At 40.0% G+C, this 20,225-nt stretch overlaps 1 protein-coding gene across 1 annotated transcript in view; it reads left to right on the top strand.

Annotated features, from left to right (window-relative positions):
- ptprga (protein tyrosine phosphatase receptor type Ga) overlaps nt 1–20,225 on the top strand; it is a 401,392-nt gene that overhangs the window by 291,447 nt on the left and 89,720 nt on the right. The window contains exon 6 of the mRNA XM_034682949.1: nt 4,494–4,651. Within this exon, the coding sequence (XP_034538840.1) occupies nt 4,494–4,651 (158 nt within the window). The remainder of the gene's footprint in view (nt 1–4,493; nt 4,652–20,225) is intronic.

The following is a 20,225-nucleotide window of genomic DNA, read 5'->3' as shown; positions in this document are numbered from 1 at the left end:
CAGTTTTCCGTGGGGTTGAGACTTGGTGCTGACCTTGTTTTACTAAAGTTGAGCGAGACTGTGGACGCTCTTGAAAATCAGATGCAAGTTCTTACCCCAGCAGTCTCCATATGTGTTTTATGTGTCAAAAGAAACAAAAATGTTCTTCTTGGTTGTTTTTAGGTAAAGAAGGTGATCAATGATTTATTTAACTATTCAACCACTCTTCAATATGGTTAAAACAATACTGGGATAAGATAGCAAGTTTACATCAGATAGCTGTTTTGTGCATTTTGAGCTAGAATGTTGAAGCTGGGATTAAAACTTCCTCTCTGTTCTGTAATTTAGGTTGGCTGACTTTTTACTAGTGAAACCAAAAGTGTATTGAATACAACTTCAATGATCTTCTAAACGCCATCAACAAAAGGATCCTTGTATCATGACCAGTCCACTCTGCACAAAGGCCAAGTCATTGTCAGAAACAGATTCAAATGTCAGATTCACAGCCCTTGCGTGCCTCTGCTGCTGTGCCGTGGCTTTGTACTATGTGTGAATGCTTTCCCCTCAATGTGCAATAAAATATGAAGTCTTGAGTGAGAAACTGAAAAGCTAATGGAAGATTAGATGAGTGGACAGCTGTTCTGACGCCTCGCAGGAGACTCAGAGCCTGAAATACACTCAGCGAGGCAGCTCACCTCACACTGCTCCTGCTATTGTTAGACTTTCCCGGGCCCTCCTCCATCGTCGCAGCTGCTGCTGCGGCCATGAGTGCTGGTGGGAGAAAAAAGGAACCACAGGCCGTCACTGCATGAGCTGCCTCGACACTTAAATTCTTTATCTTTTTCCTCTTTCATGAGCTCTACACCTGAGAGCTGCAGTGGAAAGGTTTGTGTCCCATATGTTGAGACAGTTTCAGTGTTTTAGAGCCAGACAAGCCAAAATATGTCTAAAACTTCAGAGAAACATGAGATGTATGAATGTTGATAAAGGCCTATACCCCCATCATCCATTCCTGTGCAGTACACAAGAAGTCAAAGGATAATTACTCCTTAATGACTGCACATTAGCTCCTCATGCATTTGAGAGATTAAGATAATTCTCTTTTTGCACATCATTTTCAGAAAGAGACGCAGTTAGAGATAAGGGTTTCAACTTTCAAAAGTTCAAATCAGGTCCAAACATCCAAGACCTTATGTCACCCTTTTCAAACATCTGAAAGACATCATGTCAAAAATAAATTTTAGTTTCATCACTCTGTAAATAAATTGTTTACTTTAAGGGTGAAAGGAGGACTAGAATGGTTGTCGTAACAGCGTTTTTCCAGACACATTTTCCAGCATTAGTTGAACCCCCATCAATGCAAAAATGTAATTTCAATGCATTTCATATTCAATACAAAAACATAACTATAGTGCATCATGAGATGAGTGATGTTGACGAGAAAGCTCAGAGACATCTTAATGGGAGCAGTTTTAAATGTCCGCCGTAGAAGAAGATAAAAAGGACACTTAGGCAGCTCAAGAGGCAGAAAGACCTCTGGTGGCTGGCATAGTTAATTAATATATGATTTTTTTTTCATTCAATGACGATTCTGAATGAAATGAACACCTCAGCTCTGCAGTAGCGCACTATAGGACTCTATCTAGTTCTTAGCTGAGTCATCTTTCCTTTTGCTGGTCAATGTTCTTTTATTTCCCTTTTTAATATTAAGAGTTCAATACAACTCCCTTTCCACCAGCTACTCTAAACACTCCTTTCCCTGTCCCTTTCTCTACCTTCTCCCCTGCCTCACTCCATGATGCGCATTCAACAGAGCTGAAAATACATCTCTGAACACTGCGTTTCAGAGGCAGCGGGAGACATTCCTGTCAGCGGGACAGTGGAGAGGAAGAGGAGTCGGAGGAAGGAGGAGTTAGAGGAAGAGCTGGGGGAGCTGTAGTTTCATCTGTCACCAATAAAGACCGTGCTTCTCCTTCTCCTCCTGTCACTATCTTTGTCAAGTGACCCGCCCCGCTGCACGCATCAGCCGGGTGTCCCAGACATTCAAACACACTTCTTCACCCTTCATTTCAGCTTCTCTCAGCCTCCTTCCTCATGTTTTTTTATGGAACAGCGGATCATATGTTGTCTCTTCTTCATCTCCCTATCATCTCTTTGCGTCGTTACTCTACCCTCTGTTGGCAGTTTTGCATTTTTCCATTTTCAGCCCTTCTCTACCTTTTTCTTTGCTTCATAAATCACTTCCTGCTCTCTCCTCCGGTGACAACTCCTTCCTCCTGCTGACACTCTGTCTCCATCGCTTCCTGTTCCTTCTCTCCTCTTCTGCAGTGTTTTGTGTCTGAGTGATGAGAAGCTGATGATAAAATGATGAAAAAGATATTTATTATCCATAATGTCGGGATTTCAAAGAACGACTTCCACTAAAAGCTGACAATAGTTGGTATCCTGCCCTGAGTTTTAATGATCATTATATTATTCCACAGCTGTGCTATGTGCTTGATTCAGTTTGGGCTGGCTGTGTCTCATTGGTATAGTGGGTCATCTCTCAATTGAACAGTTATAGGTTTGATCCCAGCTCTTGCAGTCACATGCCAAATGGTCATAGGGCAATACAGTGAACCGCAAATCCTCCCGGTGACATAGTCAGCAGTGTGTGAATGAGTATGAATGGAATTACAGTAACATTGGTGTATGAGACTCACTTTTGTTACCTTTTAGCCTAACCCTGTCATGTAAAAAGTGAATTGTATCATATACATGGGTATGACCTGTACACCAGTGTGAGATACAGGGAGAGGTATTCTATTGTGTTACAGTACTTTACTCCAAATATTGCAAAAGCATGGTGGATACAACAAGTGCTGGTTTGTTAGAAAAGATTCTCTAAAGTATGCCATCAAGTGATAGGAAGAGGGGGTAGCGGCACAAGCCTTTGGGAATTAGTCAAGGGCAGTAAATGTGTCCATGCCTTGCACGTATCAACACTACTGCTGGTTGTGCTCAACTACCAGGCAGGTAGCCGGTTGGTTGGTGATAACAGATGGTAATTTAAAGAGCTACACATCTACACCGAAACTGCACATTGATGAACACAAATAAAGACTTGACGCAGGAATACAGTTTGAACCTTTTGCTCTTTGGGAGCCCCCAAAAAAGCACAGGTGCAACTTATATTCCGTTTTTTATGGAAGTTAATACTGACGGTCCTTTATTAAAGCATCAGTGTATGAATGTGGTGTGAATGGGTGAGTGTGACATGTAGTGTAAAAGTTCTTTGAGTGGATGAAAAACACTGGAAAAGTGCTAAAAAAGTACAAGTCCATTTACCGTTACAAAGTCTAGTTCACAGCAAGAGTCTGTTATTTCTTGATAGCAGACTGTTATCATGAACAACATTTCAACATGCTACTGCTACACTGTTTATTGTCTATACATTATGCCGCTCATTACACAGCTATTTATTCCATGTATAATGTTGTTATAGTGGAGGATCCCCCTTCTGTGAGTCCCTGTCTGGGTTCCAATCACCTATAACAACCCATTCACTATACATTATTCCTTACATGATGATAGGGTCACATTGCAACTGAGACCTGATGATGCCAAATCAGACACAATATTTACACAGCTCCTTTTGAGACACATCTTCAACTTTGGGACCAACAAACAAAACTGGCTTACCATGACCCAAAGCCATATGTTGGCTTTATGTTATTAATCATTGGGCCTTTATTGTGTTGATGATACGAGTGCAACTGCACTCGCAAACAAAACCCAGGCTCATAATAACCCTTACAGCCTTGATGAAGTCACATTTAAACTCTAAAATACAGATTTGAAAAAGGTCCTGTCAGTGCCAAAAAATTACCTCAGCCTGTTTTTCATTTTTTGGTCATTTCATTTTAATGTCTGCTGTAGAAAACAAATTAGCATCTAATCTGAGGTCAGCAGTAGCTAGAGGCCAGTCACTCAGAGAAAGAAATTGACAACAGCTATACTGTAAATTGCTTTTCCGATAGCTTTAATCACTTTGTTTAAAACGCCTGCTTCTGGCAGATCTAGATTACTTTCACAGAAAGCATAATTCAAAGAGACTTTCTCACTTAAAGCCCCCTTTATCATTTCATTTAGAGCCTCACTTCCTACAGAACACAGTGTTTATATCAGTGATGAATGCAGTTCAGAGCACACATCGTTCGTCAGTAAATAACTCCACTCTGTACTCTGGGCTCAGAGATGTGCTGTTGTCTCGTTGATTGTATTGTGTATGCCATCCAACACAAGAGAGGTATAATTATAGGTGTTAAGTGCAATTATGTCCATCAATGGAGGGACTTTGAACAAGGCTGGCACAATGCAAATGAAATCAATAACAGAAACCTAAGGGCTGTGAAACAGGAGCAGCTGGATGTGCTCCAGAAAGCCTGGTCACACTAGTTTGCAGTGAAATAAGGAGTGTTGTGTAGATCTTGTTGTATTGATCAGAACACTTTGTGCTGCCTTCTCTTATACAGAAAAAGAGACTGTCCTGGAGCCGTTCATTCTGAAGGACCTGCTGCCGTCATCGCTGGGAAGTTACTACCGCTACACCGGCTCTCTGACTACACCACCATGCAGCAAGGTGGTGGAGTGGATCATCTTCAGCAGGCCTATATATGTCTCCTACAAACAGGTGAGACGCACAAATGACATAAGTACGAGACGCCAAAAGATTACCAGGGCTGGATTTTGAATGTGTTTTAGTGCAGGAAGAAATGGAAAATGTCAATCACATACATGTGTCCACCATGTCAAGAACACACACACACACACACACACACACACACACACACACACACACACACATAACACAGTATGTAAATGTTACCTCCAGTGGCACCATCACTATGATCAAAAAACACATGATGAAAGAAAAAGAAGTAATACTTCACCAGATGGAAATATTTAAAATTCATGCTCTCATATATTTCAGTCTGTTGTTGCAACACACTACAGATGAGCCTGAAACAGAGTATGAATTTGGAAAAGCAGGGACAACGAGAAGCACACAGATCCAAATATGCCAATTCAAGTCCAATTCATGTGATGTGCTTCACTGATGCAGTATCTGCTGCCTGAGACCTGCAGCTCCAGTCTTTTTCTGACCCTCCTCGCTGGATTCCCTCATTTAGGCTGTGGCTTCATTTCCGTCAAACCTCCACATCACACATCAACATAAAGCTCAGAAACTGTGGATGTAGCGGGATGTGTTAATTCTACCATTTTAAACAGACCCAGTCAAAAGTTGTTTCATCTTGTCCACATTATTGAAGATTTAATGAGTTATTTGCATGATATTTTGGACCTTGTCTTTCTACACGCAGGCTGCATGTCTGGCATTACAACCATCGGGGGAGGAGGAATTAATAGTTCAGCAGTGAAAGCCTTGAGTCTGGCAGGTGGATTTAAACCCCTGCAAAATATAGATTCAAACTAATTATATAAGCAGCAGCCACCTCTGGACTTCTTTCAGATACAGCTATTGAAGTCCCTACAAACCCATTCTACACACACATGACTGAAATACCTCAACATGCACAAACAGGGCGCTATGTAGAGTATAGACTGTAGACTGTGCGATGTCAGAGTGAGGGAAGGGAAGTGAACCTCTCAAGCTGCCACCCTAATGCCCAGTCTAAGTCCAGTACTTGAACTGGCCACCCACCAGTCCCCAAAGCACGTCTAGACATAGTGAGCTACTGCCGCTCTACATTGTGGTTTTGGGGAAACAGCAGACTTCTACTTGCTGCCATGCCCCAGCCATTTGACCAAAACCAATGTATCACTGGTGTTAATTTTTCTTTTGCCAGTTATCATTGTAAGCCTCTTACAAACGTATACAAACTTTTAGGAGTTCTGCCTACAACATTTCCCAAAGTTGCTTGGTCACACGTCCCTCACAGCATGAAGGTTTCTCTGTCAGACAAATGGCGCAGAGTCTCTGGAGGACATAACATCAAAAGCACGCTGTGAAACCCTGACAGCTTTTGCATTCATATCAGTGCTGCGTGTAAACAGACTGATATCCAGAAACCTTCACTGTTCTCTTCTTGAAAGTGACTCCTCTTCTTCAACCTCAGTTATTTTTATTTGTCATGTTGCATGTCATTCTTCTGGTTTTGCACTGGCCACATGGTGTGCGGCTCACCCAGACCAAGACTTTTCTGGACGGCTTGCAGGAAAAATTCTCAATTAAATTGGGGTGAAAATTCCCAATGTTCGTGTTACACATGCAGCTCAAAAGCTTTCAGGAGTTTTGTGCATATGCGACTAAAGCTTTTTAGGTCTTTTTAACACACTGAACAAGTTTTAGGTGGATCAGATCAAGAGACTTCAGGGGAGTCTACTAGAATTAACACTTTAAGAAGCAGAAACAAGAGCAAAGCTTTGAAATCGTTCAAACTGGCATACTTCCAGTTTGGTTATGGGTTCAGTTGAGTTGAGTTCATAGTTGATCGTGACATCGTTGATGTTGAATCTACTGCCAAGGTCTCCTTGTTAGAGCCATTTTGCAACAGTTCATAACCCTTAATATGTGTAAACTTTTGTATGTGAAGTTACTGAATGTTTGAGACATCTTTAGCCCGTTAAAAATGCCTTTAGAAAAAGAAAAGGCACACGTAAAGAAACACAGCAGCCAAATTAAGATTACATCTGACTCACTTTATCATCTAAAACACAACAACAATTATCTCCTGATTTAATTTATCATCCACCATTAATGACTTGTGAGCGTATGATCAGAGGTTAAATGCGTTATAATGTCAGGATAACAGGCATTGATATCTTGTTAACTTGGAGAAGTCACTCCTGTCAACATGACACATTCCTCCGTGTCTGAGAAACATAATTTGTCATCTCTGTGAGATCAGATAATTATCATAACAAGAACAGTTTACGGAAGCATGATTTAATAATTCAAACTCTGCAAATAATGACCTCAAAATGACAACAAAATGATGTCCCTCAGTTTCTAAGAGCTCAGTTTGTTTTATCTGGAGGGTGCATAGAGTTGCAATAAACAGTAAATCTATGCTTAGTGCTTAAACGGACACTGATTCTTTTATAGCCCCCAATAAGATGCTTCTGTGTGGTGCATTTGTTCTGGATTCTGAAAAAACAGGTAAGGTACATTTTCAGTATTTGAATCAATCACCTAGATGTTTTTTTTGTTTTAAATGTCAAACATAACCCTAAAAGCATTCTCACTGAAGCCTGGAGGGAAAAATAACAGCCATTAAACCCAAAGAGACTCACTCCGCTCCAGAAGAGTCAGAGAACCCAGGACCAGACATGCTTGTGTTTTTCAGATGGTTAAGTCATCATGCATATTGGTTAAATCCCTGCTCCCACCTTTGCCTTGCTACTCATTAGACCTAAGGAATGAGAGCAGTTAAGGTTTAATCCACACAGAAGCTTTGGTAGCACTTTCTATAGTAAGGGCCCGAACTACTAAAGGTTTGCGTGTATAAATACACGTGCAAACTTGATAGCGCGCGCAAAGCTTACGTACTAACTGGGAGCACCAAGGATTGCGTCTGTCAAATGAGCAAAATAGCACTCACAAATCATTTAGCGTGTTTGCCTTCATGAATATGCAGAATACATGTAGATCATCAGAACACGCAAAATACTGGGAGGAGGAGATGCAAATGTAATCATTCAGCACACGCAATGTGATTTATCAAACCTGAAGCAGATAGCGCGCGCTGTATTTGCGTCTATATTTAGCACGTTTGAAAGGCAGGTGCAAACTGGCACAGCATTACGCCCACAACACGCGGTCATTGTAAAGCTCATCATAACATTGCTTTACAACATGCCCACAACACGCGGGGCTTACAAGCATTACTAAATGTTTTAGTCAATCAAACCAAGAGAACAAAATAATAATAATAAAACAACACAAATTCAAAGCAGTTCAGCACCACGGATAGCGACCGCATCATTCTGACACCCACTTTTCAACCTTTTCATATAATGAGAGCACAGTAGGTCACTGTATCAACAGATATAAAGTTTAGTAAAACTGGCACAGCGGCCCACAAGTTCACATACAAACAAAAAATCAATATGAAGTACTCGGCCTACTCACCACTGTTTGGACGAGCCTTAAGCTCCGCGGACTTGTCCACGATGCACTATATGTCCATTTTCTTTGATCTGTCTTTCTCAATAGATATCATGACATGTCCACTCAGTCTATTCTGTCCCATCGTGCTCATCAAGGGGTTTTTAGTTAGTTTTAACTTGGAGAATGATTGCTCACTGAGCTGCGCCAGGCAGCGCTGCGTAACTCCTCATCTCGTGCTTGCAGCAGTGTGTTGGGGTGAATTGAATATCAGGCATTAAAAACGTTCACCCGAAAGTTGCTCCCTGGGACAGTGAGGCGACTGTCTTCATCCAAGTGACGCCTAACTTTTCTAGAGCAAGACTGGCAGACTTAGCCTCATCAAATCGCTCTCTAAACTCCATCAAAACACTGATTGCGTTTTGGAGAAGAGTAGATGCGTTTATTTCATTGGCAGATCTTCTGTTTTTTCTCACATCATTCACCTTTTCACAGATGGCCTCCCAAATCGCGTTTTTAACGCTGAGATGTCTCTGCTGGAGTTCACCGATGTGTTTATTTCCCTCATCCACTAAAACCTCCAACTCCATGTCTTCAAACTTCATTTATCACTTAAGGCCACTCTGTTCTCTCAAACTCTACATGGTGACAGCCGATAGCACACGCAAAATCCTCGTAATATAGGGCGGTCCGCACCACTTTTGCACTCGTTATCATTTGCGCACGCAGTCTTAGTAGATCACCCGCAACACGCCCAGAAATAGCACGTGCAAAATTATTATTTGCACAGGCAAATTAGCGCTCGTTATTTGGGATCTTAGTAGATCAGGCCCTTAGTGTCCTATTAATTGTAGAAATACTTTAAGGGGTTGTTTTATCTGTAAGTTAATCTTCAACGAGCTGTAGAGAATCGTAAGTTTCATCCCCACTTATAATGACAATAATAATAATAACATTTATTTATATAGCACTTTTCAAAACAGGGTTACAAAGTGCTGTAGGAATAAGAAAGAAACTGAAAGACAATAAAAGAGAAATGTGAGGAAGACAATGACTAAAAGTAAAAAACTGCAGGAAGGTGAGATCACAAAGAAGTGACAGAGATATAAAGGAAGATAAAAAGGTTATGACCGCCAACAAATAAAAGGTAATAAAACAATGTTGGAAGAATAAAAACAACAACAGATAAAAGATACAAACAACCAAAGATCAGAAATATAAAAATATAATATTGTAAGTATAAAAACCGTGGTATGTTTTTCAGAAATGATTCATTCAGAAGATGCAAGTCAGGTCGTTGTTTCATTTTGTTTCTATGCACACACTCATATTCATCTTTTTGCCTTGACAGTATGTGTTAAGCTATACCCTTCCTCGCCCAAGGGCTCAAATTATTATGCTAAAGTTTTTGGAAGCAAAATTTGGCTGATTTTAAATTCCTACTCTTTTTAGGAATTGTTAGAATAAGCTTTTGCAGATATCTTAGGCTTCTGACTCAGTGCCAAAGATGTGCATGTGTGATGAAATGACTCTGACCTCAAAATCAAAATATTCCTTAATAAGACTTTTTTATGTGTTTGTAGCTTCTCATATTCAGTTTTTGACCACTTTGTATTGTGTACTATCTTGCCAAGGTCTTTCTCCAAAAAGACTCAATCTCAGGGGACTTCCTGGTTAAATAAAGGGTTAAATGATATAAATAAAATGTCCGGCAGAACAAGTGTTGGGATAATGCAGTGGTTCCTAAAGTGGGTGTCGCTACACATTTATGAAAGGGTTACAAGATCCCTTCCAAAACACAATATGACCTTAAAATTATATAAAATTATATATTTGTTCCATTATTGTAAAAATGTATATAAAATGTACCTAAATTTGAGATAAAACAAAGCAAATAAAAAATGTCCTCAGTTTTATCTTTTTACTTTGCTGCCACTTGACCCCTGAGGAAAATTCTGCTTCTACCGTTTTTTAAAGGACAATTATTATTTGTTTTTTGATTGGGCTTTTAGTGTTTTAATGTGAGCCACATTTAACCACCTCAGGACAAGGGAGGTCTCCAGTCTCTGGCATCATTATTTTGTGGGTCATGGACTAAAAAGCTTTGAAACCTCTGGGATAATGTGTGTAGCCGACAGACGGTCATGTGAGTTATAAAACCAGATAGGGTGAGAAAGACCCCTACGTGAAGCAGAGAGACGCTAACTGTCATTGTCATTACTTACCTGCTCTATGATGGAAACTTGTGCTTCTGCTACAGTGTCAACAGGCAGAGGTGAAACATGCTGGTCTGTTGTATGTATAATTTGTTGATTTATACTTGAAGTACATCACAAGTTTGTTTATTAATATGCAAAGTAAGCAGGCACTCTGTAAAAGAGGGCTTTTCTTTAATAGCTCTGATAAAATAAGGGTTATAACACTCCAGATCTAAGTGAAGTAAGACCTTTATTTACCACCTTATTGATGCACGATGAATCAATGATCTTTAGATCAACCATGGAAGTTTTTTTAGTCTTTCTTCATACATTTATTTGGCAAGAACTAATTTAGAGAAGATAGACAAGGCTCCTTAAAAATCCTTCCAGAAAGGCTGAAAGTGTTTGTGTTAATTTCAAGTAATAAAAGAAAGCTAACAGGTATGACTCTATTGAATCAGATTTTAAGAGTAGTGAAGGTCAGCCTGTCTTAAGAAGCTTTTTTACAGCCAGATTTTTGAGCTACCTATCCAAACTTTATCATTCAAAATGTTCTTGTGCATGTCTTGTTTGCTGATAATCTTTTAAAAACTTAAGAAGAAGCATCTGAAAGAAGCAAAGCTCAGATTGGGAGCTCAGGTTTGCTTTGTGGATGCAATTACAGGGAGTTTTAAAAGGCTGGTTTTCTGTCGTTGTCAGAGGTGCGTAACACAAAAATCCAGTAAGACAAGATCATGCCACAACTGCTCTCCAGAGACTACATCCATTTCTTAAACACTTTATGGCTTTGACATGAGTGTCCACCGACCAATGTGTTTGACGAACTGACATAAGAAACAGAGTGAACACAAGCAGTCCAGGAGGGCCAAGGATGGTGCACCACATCCTCTACAGTGTAATGTGCATCTAGAGTTACTGAGGAGAAGTGTGGCCTGACAGATTGACAGACATTAAGAGAATTTTAGTTGTTTGGATCATCCTTGGGGCTTCAACAACCTCTGTTTTTGGGCTGACACATGCTGCCTGGGAGATAGCACTGCCTTAAAGACGAAACTCAGGGCACAGGTAAGCAGTTAAAACCACAGATAACATGAAAGCTATGCCATAAACCAGCACACCTGCTGTTGGATGAGTCGTATTAGCTCTGCCGATTCCAGACGTGATGAATAATTCTTTGTGATTTTCTTATTCTTTTTCCTAACTATTGTTAAAAAAGAAAAAGAAAAAAGACGGATAAAAGACAGACAGAAAGTCAGCACATGGGAAATGATGCAAAAATCAACACAATACCAAACAGGCAATTAATAAACAAAGAGTCAACAAGGAAGCCAGCGACTGGGGCATCGCTCATCCTTCCTCTTCTCTGGCTGTTGATTCCTGACCATTAGTCAGTCTTTCTCAACATGTCTAAAAGCCTCTTTTGAAGTCCTTTTGTTTCCCCTCGTTTTTAGCTGAGCCACTCTCCTGGGAAAACATCATGGAGGAAGATAAAACGAGGAGGTTGGAAGGGTAATTAACACAGATGGTGGCTGTAGTCATTGTCTCTGCCTCTTTGTATTTTGATTCTTGCTTCTCTTTGTGACACTCTTTTGTTTTGGATGAAAGTTGAAGTAGGTCAGCGGGAGTGATAGCTGTTGCTTAGGGCCTCCTTTAGACTGGATTGATGCTCAGGCTCTTACACAAAAACTCAGCACACATTTCCCGCTCACAAACAGACATGTGGACTTGCTACACTTACCTTTGTGAGCTTGACTTGTGGGTGTTTGTATGAATGTAAAAGAGGAAGACTGTGCTTCCAAAGTTAACAACCTATGATGGCTTATGCCGTACTTCTCTCTCATCATATTCACCAGAAATATGTGCTGCTAACTGGGAAATTCTGTTGCGATCCGCCTCCGAGTAGCTTTTCCAAGTGGGACATGTGGGAGTTTTTTTTTTTTTTTATAAATTCCCATCTGGCATCATATCCAAGTGTGCCAACATTTCCAGAAAGCAGAGAAGAAGAAGCCATATGGGTTTCTTTTTCTCCTTGAGGTCTTTCAGAAGATTAAGTATTGTCAGGATGTAAAATACCTCCTTAGTCTGTTCTGATTTGGTGATTTAATTTGCATTTCACAGGCATGGAAATATCTGTTTTTTATTTGAGGGTTCGGCCAGGCGTTTTGTTTAGGAGGAATATTTGATGAAATGTTGGAGTTGTTCTCAGATCCAAATGAAAATTGGTAAAATCTGGGGCACTGGTTTGGCCTAGCAGTAAACGGTGTGCACCCCATGTAGAGGATATAGTCTATTTCAGTAGTCACTGGTTCAACTCCGAGTGATGACCTGTTGTAGCATTTCACTCCCCTCTTTCTGCTCCCCATGTTTTCTGTCTTTTCTCAGCTGTCTTATCAATAAAGGCAAGAACAACTTTTAAAAGGTAAAATCCAACATTTAGATGTGGTTTGCAATGACAGAAATAAACATGTTGCCATCCCCCAAAACTCTCATAGATTTGTTTTCCTGTTTGGGAGGAGTGGTCCAGACAGAAGTCTGGAAGGTTATGCTGTTAGTTCTCCACTTCTAAAATCCAGCCACCTCTTTCTGGTTCCTTTGAATTCTTTACCTTTATGTGGATGGAAACAGGCAAAATTTTCAGTAAAAATGATTGTAAAATTTGGTGTACAAGGCAATTTTTATACCTTTTTTTTCCTCTAATAAGTGAGCTGCATCCTACGGAGCCCCTAAAGTGGTATGTGCAGAATTTTTTTTTTGGAAAGTATTTTGTGCGCACCAGATACTTTCTCGTGCCCACCAGATACTTTCTTGTGCGCACTAGATACTTTCTCGTGTGCACGTGAAACCAAGTTAGCACTGGAAATCAACCAGTTTCGATCTAAAAATGACAGTATAGCGGGTAGTTGAGCTTTATTTCAACCTTGGGCTGCCTTATAAAGATCTCAGCTTTGCTTGCACGATTGTCACCACTTGATTGTCTCAGAACGGCACGTAAAATGGGGTCCGCGTAGCTCCCGTACCTACGCCGAGGCCTACGCACGTAGCTGACGTGCACCTCCTCCAAAATGTAACTCCCCAACGTGGACCGCAAGCACTGTGATTGGTTTGCTCGGCGGCTTTGTCTTTCCCGCATTTACAGCACTTCCGGGATCCCGGACATCGGGCGCACATCGGCCGTGTATTTCATCTCCTCCTCTCTATTCTTCATGTCATCATGTCTGGATGATAAACAGCAACATGTATCAGCTGTAGATTAACAGAACACGCTCTGAATCACTGTGGAAAAGTAAACAGAGATCGTAGCGGGACCGGAAGCAGGTGACCGGCTATTTCAGAGACCACACTGCCCTCAAGCGTTTCGGCGGAGAATTGCTGAGCGACACAGACACCGACGCACAAGTATGTGGTGCTCATGTCTGCGTCAGCCCCTGCTGCGTCGGGGAGACGCAGAAGTATGAATCAGCCTTAACCTTTGACAGAACAGTACAATACAAAGAGCAAGGGCACCATCTAGTGACAACATTTAACAGTATTACCACAGATAATATCTGATCAATAAAAATAAGTTCACTTTGATTTGCCAAAGACTACCAAAGCTACCAAAGTTACCAAAGCTAAATCAGTTCTTCAGTATAATGTTCAAATTAAAGGATTTATAGCACTTTTCATATGCAGGTAAACGAACGTCAGACTGATCAATAATACAGTAACGGGGTGAGGATAAAACGTTTGTAAATCGGGTGAGAAGTCAGCAGATAGGCTACCCATTGTAACAAAGGATCAAACATAGTCCTCATTAAATAACTGCCTAAATGTGGGATGATATCGACTAGTCTTGGTCTAAATGTAACAAGATACAAACGTATTGTATATTTTGGGATTTTTATTACATATATATAAAACAATAAATATTTGTGTGAATCAGAAATATGTTGGTGAATCTTGTTCTTTATATACTATATACTTTATAGATACTTTCCAAAAGAAAAATTCTGCACATGTCACTTTAGGGACTCCGTAGCATCCTATACACCTGCAGCCAATATACCAGTATGACACTGGCACTCTCTAGCGCTTTTTTCCCCCTCATTAGGTCATGATCATGCATTTGAAGTAAACAAACCTTGTTGAGTGAAGGTTTGATCGAAAATATTTCTCATTTTAAGACAAGTGATCAGCAGAGGATGGTTGTGCAAGATTGTGGGAATTGGTCACGGGTAGTTCTGTCTGTACCTCAAGACTATCAGTGTTACTGTAGGCTGAACTAAACTAATGCACAGATAGCTGCAGGGCAGTGATAACAGATGGTGCTAGTAAGAGCTACACGTCTGCATAAAAACTGCACATTGCTGAATGCAACAGAAGATATACAAAGGGACACAGTTTAAACCTAAATCGACTGCTTCTAATGTACGGGTGTGATTTATATTCCTGATATTACAGTTGTCCTAATTATATCTAAAAAAAATTGGCAAACTTAATTTTCATTATTTGTCCTTTTTTACTCGTGGGCTATCATTTGTCTTCTCTGTAACCCAGCAGAAACATCTTCCCCAACATCAAACACCTGGACATGTTTTCCCTGAAAATAACCAAACTCTGTCTTATTTCAGAAAGCATGGTGAGAAGAGCTTTAGGAATAAGGGTTTATTTTTTTAGGCCTGGAGGATTTTTAACTGTATCCATCTGATCCTGTTGTGATTCCTGTAAGCCTCGCCCAAAGCCAAAAAAATAATAAAATAAAGAATGCAAAGAAATCCAAATGTGGTTCCTGCTTATTTCTTCCTCAGAAGAAATGAGAACAAGCCTTTATTTATTCCCTTTAAAGTAGAAAACAGCTGTAGCTGGAGGCAGCGGTGATTCTTTATGGAGACAAACACCTTGTCCCTGTTTCTCTGAAAGATCTTGTTGTTCCCCATAGCAACAAATACATCTGCCGATACTGTCGGAGGAAACTTGCTTCGATTATTTCTGCCGCAACCAAGGTTTATGTCTTAAATTTTACAGTGATTTCAGCTCAGACTGGAGGCTGATGTGGAGGTCAGGGCTGCACTCGTAGCCTGATGTGAGACTGTGCTGTACTGTTAATGTGAGTGCAGTCTGCATGTGATCAAGGAGTGGAGAAATGGCCAGAGGCTCTCTGCCTGGTGCAAACTGCAGTCCACTCTTTGAAGAGAAACATAGACTGGAGGCAGGCCAGAAATAGTAACTATTCACACACACACACACATGCACACACACACACACATGCGTGCACATGCACATGCACTCGCTCACACACACACACATGCACTCGCTCACACACACACACATGCACACACACACACACACACACACACAGACATACACACACAAACACACGCACACACACACATTCAATGATTTCACACACTGTAAAGGCAGTGATAAGTCCTCATCTAGAGGAGAACATTTTGGACCTTGTTCATTGCTTTTGGTAACTCAAAGTCTTGAAGGACCTCCTGTAACCTTAAAACCGCAGCTTTCTACTCAAGTCTATCATCTGATTCAGATGAATCTTCTACATAAAAATGCAGAATCTATTCATTGGCGACTTGTTGTCAGCATGCAAATTGATTTAGTTCCCATTTGTTGCACATTTGTAGTCGAAATAGAACTGACCAATCACATAGCAGCAGGCTTTGATGTAAGTAGTAAAAAAAAAAAAGTCTGTGTGGAGAGCAAAAGCAGGTGGAACACACACCGCCACAGGATAGACATGAACAAGTTTTCATTTTGCATCTGCATCATAATATGTATTATTATTATTATTATTATTATTATTATTATTATTATTATTATTATTATTATTATTATTATTATTGTTGTTATTGTTATTATTATAACTTTATCTATGACATTTTTAGCTTATACATCATGATAAAATTTTACAAACTTAGGACACGTACATCACAAGTAAGTCAGACTAAGTTTATTTCAGGGCTCTAGAGTGAGGACTCTGTACTATCTACTCTTTGACTGAGACCTTCTTTAAACAGATGAATGGGCACTACTCTTGTTTATAATGGACCAATAAATTCCAGCATTGATACTGCATAAATGCAACATGCAAAAAAATAAGATCTTGCTTATAGGTTGTTGAATGCTGACCGCTGACTAAAGTAGAATTGATGAAAGTTGTCATATACATTACAAGTCAAAAGTTTGGACACACCTTCTCATTCAATGATTTTTTTATTTTTTTTATTTTTAAAGTTATATTTTTTTGGCCTTTTTGCCTTTTATTTTATAGGACAGCTGAAGAGAGACAGGAAATGTGGGGAGTAGAGAGCGGGGGAAGACATGCAGGAAATGGTCGACCGGCTGGGAATCGAACCGGCAACCCCTGCGACGAGGACTGTAGCCTCTGCATGTGGGGTGCTTAGACCGCTAGGCCACCAGCGCCCCTCATTCAATGATTTTTATTTATTCTAATTATTTTCAACATTGTAGATTAATACTGAAGACATCAAAACTATGAAATAATCTGGTTTTGCTGTAATCTGGATTATAAATTGAATTGATTATAAAGTAGTCAAATTGAGCTATCCATTGTGTACTAACTACCTCTGAACAACACAACTGATGGTCTCAAACACATTAAGAAGGCAAGTCATTCTACAAATGAACTCTTGACAAGGCACAAGGCTGTTAATTAGAAACCATTCCAGGAGACCACTTCATGAAGCAGACTGAGAGAATACCAAGAGTGTTCAAAGCTGTCATGAAGGAAAAAGGATGATACTTTACAGAATCTAAAATCTAAAACATATTCTGCTTTGTTTCACACTTTTTTGTTCATCAAATAATTCCATATATGTTCTTTCATAGTTTTGATGTCTTCAGTATTAATCTACAGTATTTATAATAATTCAAATAAATAAAAACCATTGAATGAGAATGTGTTTCCAAACTTTTGACTGGTAGTGTATTTTATACCACATCAGGTGAGGGTAGACTCTTATCTAAGATAAGTTCTGGTGTTGCACTGCAGGGCTAGAGAAATTCCATACATTTTTCACCATTGTGTTTGATTGTTCATAGTAAAGCAAGACTTCTCAAAAGACAAAAGTATGATGTCATCACAGCGTTATCCAGAAGGATGCATCATCTCAAAAGATTCCTCCTCAGTTGTCTGGAGTTGGTTATTGTCCAGGAGGGCTAAACTTTGGACAGAACAATGTCTGACGTAAAGTTTAGAGCAGGAAACATAAGCCAACCAAATCAATTGAACTTTTTATGTAAATGAAATGGTTTCTGTGGACAATGACTCAAAAATTAGGCCAAATAATCAATGACATTATCATTTTACTGTGACATCCAGATTCTGTAGTCTTGAAGAGCTCTATCAAAAACTGTTTGCTGCAGGGGATTAGCAGGAAGTGAGCAGAAACAGCTGTAGAATAACTTTGATGAGCCCGTCCGTGGGCCCAGAAGCCTGAGGAAACCAAACATAAAATAGCTTCAGGCATATATGTTTTAATGTTTTAGCTGCAGTGGAACCCAGGAACCAAAACCCAACCTTTGTCCTGTCCACCCACTTCAATTGAATGCAACAACAAATCCACCCACCCCTGAAGCTTAACAAAGCATAATGGGACATGTAACCTACCACCTGAAGTGGGAGAGGAGAGGAAAAAGGTCTAAACCACAAAACTAAATTAGAAGTTCACAGCAAAGCAACTCCTACACAAAAGAGGAGGCTAAAGAGCTGCGCATGGATCTATGTTTGTTCATTTACTGTGCAGTTACTCCATCTTCTGTCCTTGTCCAGCTTAAACCCTCAAAGTTCACCACGACGCTGCAAACTGTGCTGGCAGACACTGTATTAATTATTATACTCAATGCTCAGGATGTACTTGCATTATCTCAGACAGTCACCCTGAAGCCTGGTCATCAAAACTGTCCGGCCGCTTTATAGCAGTTTTACGTTCGCTTGGCAGCAGCACCAACACCAATGGTCTTCCTCATCTGCTTTTATTATGCCCTCGTAAAAAGTTGGGGAACAAAGATAGGGAGGGTATTTTTGGTTTATTCATGATTCACGTGTCATTCTAGCAGCACATCGGAACTCCTGCTGTCCACACTGCAATAATATTTGGTGCAGATATTCATCGTCCCTTGAGGACCCCAGACGGAGTTTGAGTTAGAATAAAACTTCTACTACAACAAACCTGAGCACGAAAAATACGGCAGTAACTCTGAGTTAATCCGGTGGAGAGAAAGGGTTAATATATCCTGTCTTCTTACCAAGCAATTGTCTTTATCTATGTCTAAAAATAGTTTAAAACCAGTGGACACCTGCAAGCTAGGTCATTCACCAGACAAACATGCCCCCCCCCCTAATTCAGTGGTCAGTTTAAGCTGCAGGATTTCAGGTCACTGCCTCTGCTCTGCAATTCAGCCCCCCTAGCATCCACCTGCAGGCTCCGACTAGGGGAGAGATATCATCTCATCACTCCTGACATTATTGCATGTAAAATAAACGTGCAAGAAGGGATGAGGTCAGAGCCGAGACGCCAAACACAAATGTCTGCTGCTGCTGCAGTAAAAATTTAACCAGTACAACTTGAGCTGTCTGACTGAATTCAAACTAAAGCATTTTAAAGTATAGAAGCATGAGTTTTAACTTTAAATTGATGGTTTCAGATAAAGGTAATGTCACATATACACTACCAGTCAAAATGTTGGACACACCTTCTCATTCAATGCTTTCATTTATTTTAATTAAATTCCGACATTGTAGATTAATACTGAAGACATCAAAACTATGAAATAATATGGTTTCGCCATAATCTGGATTACAACAGTAGTAAAATTGAGCTATCCATTGTGTACTAACCCTACCTCTGAACAACACAACTGATGGTCTGAAACACATTACGAAGGCAAGTCATTCTACAAATGAACTCTTGACAAGACTCGTGTTAATTAGAAACCATTCCAGTAGACCACTTCTTGAAGCCGATTGTGTGCAAAGCTGTCATCAAGGCAAAAAGGGGTTACTTTAAATAATCTAAAATATAAAACATATTCTGGTTTGTTTAACACTTTTTTGTTTATTAAATAATTCCATATATGTTCTTCCATAGTTTTGATGCCTTCAGTATTATGAGAAGGTGTTTCCAAAATGTTGATTGGTAGTGTATGTTTATTTCACTAAAATAATAAACTACATTGAACTAAACTAAACTCTCAGCTCAGCTCACATCCACCCTCTCTGTCTCTAACTTGCTAAAACACTGACTCAAAAAAACTTAATTTTACTGTAACAAGGCATTTTTTCAGATTTTTTTAAATTTAAACCTAGAATGGGGGTATTCGTACTTAATCAACTAAAAAATGGTTTTGAGGAGAGAGCTAGTATTGCATTATAAACCCATACCTTTTTTGTCACCTGTGTGTCAGAAAAGAAGAAAGCTTCTGCAGTTGTTGGAGCTGTCTATTCCCACCAAATTAGACCTAATCCTTTCTTTTCTGTTGTCACTATCAAAAATGAGCTTATTCAAAGATATTCCTAGCATTTGGTCAGCATTTCCTTCTTTTTTGAGGGTTTGTTTACCTGGAGAATAAGATTTTACCACAGGAGTGGTTAAGGTAATGGTTAAGTCCGATTTGCAACAACAGGCCAGTGGTCATCCCTTCAGAAATGACACCGAGGTCCAGAAGAAAAGTCACAGGATGAATTTTCTATCCTCTGACATCCCTCCACTGAGACTGAGATTTACCTTCATCAAACTAAATCTGATTGTCACACCGCCTCCCCTCTCCAACACACCCGTGCACACAAGCTGTTTGGTTCCAAACACATTGTACAGAGTCTCCATCTGCCAACACAGACAGAACGATGACACTTCAATCACACAGTGCAAATCCATGTCTGGTCGCACGTCTTGCCACCCAGCACGTGTTTGACAAATGGC

This window comes from Notolabrus celidotus, chromosome 1 (genome assembly GCF_009762535.1).
Source record: "Notolabrus celidotus isolate fNotCel1 chromosome 1, fNotCel1.pri, whole genome shotgun sequence".
Classification (NCBI taxonomy): domain Eukaryota; kingdom Metazoa; phylum Chordata; class Actinopteri; order Labriformes; family Labridae; genus Notolabrus; species Notolabrus celidotus.
This window is presented reverse-complemented; position numbering and strand designations above follow the sequence as displayed.